This window comes from Gossypium raimondii, chromosome 11 (genome assembly GCF_025698545.1).
Source record: "Gossypium raimondii isolate GPD5lz chromosome 11, ASM2569854v1, whole genome shotgun sequence".
Classification (NCBI taxonomy): Eukaryota; Viridiplantae; Streptophyta; class Magnoliopsida; order Malvales; family Malvaceae; genus Gossypium; species Gossypium raimondii.
This window is the reverse complement of record NC_068575.1, coordinates 11,880,913-11,885,879: the sequence shown is the minus strand read 5'-3', so window position 1 is coordinate 11,885,879 and position 4,967 is coordinate 11,880,913. Positions and strand designations below refer to the sequence as shown.

At 41.9% G+C, this 4,967-nt stretch overlaps 1 protein-coding gene across 1 annotated transcript; it reads right to left on the bottom strand.

The window, feature by feature from the left end:
* Positions 1–3,240: 3,240 nt before the first annotated feature.
* Positions 3,241–4,525, bottom strand: LOC105801235 (protein MAIN-LIKE 1-like). The gene is made up of 4 exons (XM_012632560.1): positions 4,472–4,525; positions 3,666–4,051; positions 3,475–3,556; positions 3,241–3,324 (listed from the first exon to the last, which is right to left on the bottom strand). The coding sequence occupies exons 1-4, from the start codon at positions 4,523–4,525 to the stop codon at positions 3,241–3,243; spliced, it is 606 nt and encodes a 201-aa protein (XP_012488014.1).
* Positions 4,526–4,967: the final 442 nt, after the last annotated feature.

Sequence of the window (4,967 nt, the reverse complement as noted above, 5' to 3'; positions counted from 1 at the left end):
GGAGCAAAATGAAGATGTCAATGCATCTGATGAAGAAGACGGAGCTGAAGAATCGTGGATGGTGGCTCCAATATCATACGTTGATAGTGAATCGACTATGGGTGGGATCGGTATCGACCTGAATATTACACCCGATGTTGATATGGTTGGTGGTGAAGAAGAAGGTGCTGGTGATCATTGGGATGAAGAAGTCCATAGTGACAGTGATCCCGATATGGACGATGTACCTGATGATATTGACGATGAAGATGTCAACAACGATGAAGGCATTAACGCTTCTTCGGTCGGGGAGCAGATGCGGCGTATTTTGATGCACAATAATCCTGGGCCACACATGTCGCTCATAGACCCCCAGCAACAGATGTAGTGAGTTTTGAGTACCACAAATAGTTCATTCTCATGGGCTGGCCGTAACATCTGATGATGAGGATTTATTCATAGGCCAGAGATTCAGGTATAAAGAAGAGTGCATCTATGCCATTAAACGGTACACCATGAAGATATCAGTGGCTTATAAAGTCTCCGTGTCTACTCCGACAATATATGTTGGGGAGTGTTGGAAAGCAGCGGAAGGCTACAATTGGCGGGTACGAGCTGCATTCATTAGAAGTTCTCAGATGTGGGAGATTCAAAAATTTGTTGGTCCTCATACATGCACATCAACACGTATGACAGAAGATTATGGAAAACTTGATTCGAAAACTATCTGTACGTGTATCATGCCAATGGTGAAGGACATGCCGACCATTAAAGTTTCGGTACTAATTGCCGAAACGCAAGCACGATTCCAATATCGAGTCTTATATCGGAAGGCATGGATAGCTAAACAGATGGCAATGGCGCAACTGTATGGGGATTACGATTCGTCGTATAACGAGCTTCAAGGTTGGATAGCTGTCATACGGGAGTACGTACCGGGGACTGTGATTGAGTTGCAGACAATGCCATATTACGGCCAGGACGACCAGTTACAGCCGGCAAAAAAGATTTTCAATCGGATGTTCTAGACATTCGATCCATGTGTGTGGGCATTTCCCCACTGCAAGCCACTTGTGCAGGTGGCTCAAGACGGTAACAGAAATGTGCTCCCGATAGCATTTGCTATCGTAGATAAAGAGAACATGGAGTCTTGAGAATTCTTCCTCACAAATTTGTGGAGGTATGTTATTAGGAACGATAACATTTGCATCATCTCCGATAGAGGGAAGGGTTTAATTACAGCTATTAGGCATTCCGGTGTACCGTGGAGATCCGTTTATTGTATCCGTCACATTGCGGCTAACTTTCACAAAGATTATAAGAATGCTGACTGGAAGAGACAAGTCGTGGCAATGGGTAAATGATAATCGTATATTTTCAATATAAGTTGTAATGTTTGATGTTATCGACTTACTAGAACTTATTTTTCCTTAATACATATGCAGCGTACGAGTTAGAGCCACATATTTTTCGGCAAAGAATGATCCGACTTGAGAGTGACATGGAGGGGCAGATAAACACATCTTTTCGACAATGGTTGGGCACAATAGAGCCGTGGCAGTGGGCTCAAAGTTTTGACGAGGGCTTTCGTTGGCCAAATGACCACAAACTTAGTCGAAGGGATCAACGCTGTCTTGTTGAAAACACGTCATCTTCTGATTGCATCGGTATTTGCTGCTACTTTCTACAGGCTGGCTACTTTGATGCCAAGAATGGGTCAACAGCAAGTCGACCAGATTCAGGCGGGACATGTGTTTGTCGAACATGTCAATGATGCAATGGTCGCAAACCGTCGGTTGGTGAGGTCAATGAACGTGGAAATATATTCATGACGACTGGAAATGTTTCGAGTTACTGAGACCATCAGTCGTCGACCTGGTATACCAACTAGGTCCTATGAAGTTGATCTCCAGAACAGACGGTGCGAATGTAGGAGGTTTGAAACACTTCATTATCCCTATGCGCATGGCGTGGCAGCGTGTGCTAAAGTCAACCTTGATACTGAACAATATGTTGATGATGTGTAGACGCTGGAGCGCACATTGCGTGTCTGGGAGAATGAGTTCCCCGTCCTGCTTGACCTATCTACATGGGATGTGCTGCCGATGACTTTCGAGCTTCTCCCAGACAGAGGGCTACGGAGGAATCCAAGGGGTCGTCCGCAGTCAAGCAGAATCCGTAATGAGATGGACATTAGGGAGAAATCTGACGGAAAGCGTTGTGGAATATACAGGTTAAGTGGTCATAGTCGGAATCAATGCCCTAACCGAAACTTTCATGTTGGACAGTTGTCCGGATCGGGTCGAAATTGACCTAATGTTGTAAAATTTTTATGTATATTGTTATAAAAAGTATAATTCATTTGAAATAATTTTTATTATTCGGCTTATGCTTATGCTTAAATTGTATCCAAATTAAGTTATAAAATACCATGTGCGCATTTGGAATTATTAAAATTATATCGAAAATAGAGGCATTCATAATTGGATTCAACTTTATATAATGAAAAAATAGAATAATTAAATTTATACAAAAAATTTCAGAAGTAAGCAAATATTAAATTAGAAATATTAAAATTATACAAAAAGTGCATTAAACCCCTAAAATTGATGGTTCGATGGTGTTCTCCTAGGGGTATACCTATTCGGAGGTCGACGATCACGTTCTGGGCGACGACCAACATCATCATTCGGCGCAGATAGGGTGTGGAAAACATAGAGGAAAAATCTTGTGGTTCGTTTGCCGTCGACGAACTTGAACCAGAATAAGTCCCATGATGCTGCGGATACGGGTCGGACGGGCCGGGCATACCGCACTGCGGCGTGTAGGATCTAAATAGTTCAAACTCGTAGGCGTATTCGCCCCCTGCGAAGCTCGGAAAATAGTCACCGCCCGTCAAATTCGGACGATAGCCATGTGAATCCATATTTGACTGTGATTGTTCGGGATCTGGCTGGGGCTCCTGCTCGGGCTCTGCTGGTTGCAGAGGATAATATGCCATCGGATCCGGATCCATCGGGCTCGCTATGTCCGATCCCCCAAGTTGCTGCACGTGCGGGGGGATTAGAGTCGACTGGCCTCCAAGTATATATGGCTTCCCGCAACTATAGTACTATTGTATATACTCTGATGATGGTTGCGGGTCGGTAGCCATAACCATATGAGGTATTCGACGTAATCGATCGTTCCACAGTGCCACAAATTTCTGGTGCTTAATTTCCCAATCCATTTGAAATCTTCCTCTCTTAGTCATGCCGTGAACTACCTCCACCTGGCACGGCGGATCCGGGATAGGTTGGATGCAACCAAACTATCGTAGCACCCGATCTCCATGATATCACTCGACTACGTTGAAATTGATAATTAGTGCGTTAGTGCACCATATGTGGGAATCAACGTATGCGGACGAGGGTCCAACATTTGTAATTTTCGGCCTACGTGTGAGTAAGATATAGAAATAAAATAGATGTCATGAATATTAGAATAGCAGCTTACCCCTTCCCGGGTATGCTGTTCAATCATGAGGCGGTATATCGGGACATCATACGACTTCCCGATGCTTGGACGAACACTCCACCTACAAAAAATAATATAGGGTTTAGGGTTGGTAACATTAGTCAATATATTATGACTACAAATAATGACAATTTATATTTTATCACCTATTCAGCAGTGGATACACATACGATTGGTGACTAACGGATGCCAAAAATGGCAGCCGATAAAGTGCCCAGGACTGCAGCAATATGAGGCATCCGCCCATGTCTACAACATCCGAGTTTGTCGCCCGACAAAGCTCCCGGTACAACATTGCTAGAATGGCGGAACCCCAGCTATACGACCTAGCAGTGGACAAATCAGCTAACAGAGGCAAGTACATCAAATGCACATTGTCGTCGTTTGCATCAGGCATGAGTATTGCCCCTACCATATGCATGATGTACGCTCGAGCAGCGCACATCAACTCACCTTTAGTGGCAGTCGCTGATGATTGTCCAATTTTGGCTTTCAGCCATGTAAATTTTATGCCGAAAAAATATGACTCGCCGTCCCCTAGCGAGTCTCCTAGGAGCTGATAACAAAGTGCAGCCGGATCTGTAAATTAAGATACTCCCGTTACGGGACTCTCGTCAATTGGGAGCCCAAGCTGCAATGCAACATCCTCCAAGGTCACTGTGCACTCCCCGCACGGAAAATTAAAAGTGTGGGTCTCCGGGCGCCACCGCTCCACTAGTGCAGATAATAAATCAAAGCGCAAGTCGGAGGACCGGATCAATGCTACTGACCCAAATCCAGCTAGCTCCTAGTACGACATCAATCGTGCATCTGGAGCTTTCTTTAAAACACTCACTCGCCCCCTTAATACTCAGAACAAGTCCTGATAGTGTTAAATTACAGAAAAAAATATTAAGATAACATGATTTATTTGTATATACTGCGTATATCCTTTTTAAATAAATAGAACTCGTGATTAACAAATAATAAATCATACCGCATTATTAGCCGCATCAGATATGTGTCTATCGCTTCCAATCAATCGAGCCATTGCGATGCCTGGAAGTTGAAAAAAAAGTTAGTAAAAAAATCTTACTTCGGCCATTTATTCGTATTTTTTTCTCCGCATTTTATTCCTTTAAAAAATATCATAATTTCTAATTTTCTAATTTTATAATTTTACATTATTTCAGTACATAATGTTTGAAATTTATTTAGTGTGTTATTTAAATTAATTTGGTGTAAGAAAATAACCCTTACCCCTGCCATTTGCTCGTATTATTTTCTCGATTTTTATTACTTTCAATAAAAATATATTATTTTCGTATTTTATTATTTTATATTATTTCAGCATATTTTCTTTGAAATATTTTGTATTAATCATTTCTGAATTTTATAAAAATTAATAATACACTCTTACTTCCGCCATTTGTTCGTATTTTTTCTCCGCATTTTATTATTTTAAAAATATCATAAACTTTGTCTTTTTTAAT

What these genes read in the sequence shown, in the direction of transcription:
- LOC105801235 (XM_012632560.1), bottom strand. Translation starts at nt 4,525, where the DNA reads ATGGCTCGATTGATTGGAAGCGATAGACACATATCTGATGCGGCTAAT. An exon ending in GCATCCGTTAGTCACCAATC is followed by an intron (nt 3,557 to 3,665) that starts GTATGTGTATCC and finishes TATTTTTTGTAG; the next exon opens with GTGGAGTGTTCGTCCAAGCA. An exon ending in AACAGCATACCCGGGAAGGG is followed by an intron (nt 3,325 to 3,474) that starts GTAAGCTGCTAT and finishes ATTTCAACGTAG; the next exon opens with TCGAGTGATATCATGGAGAT.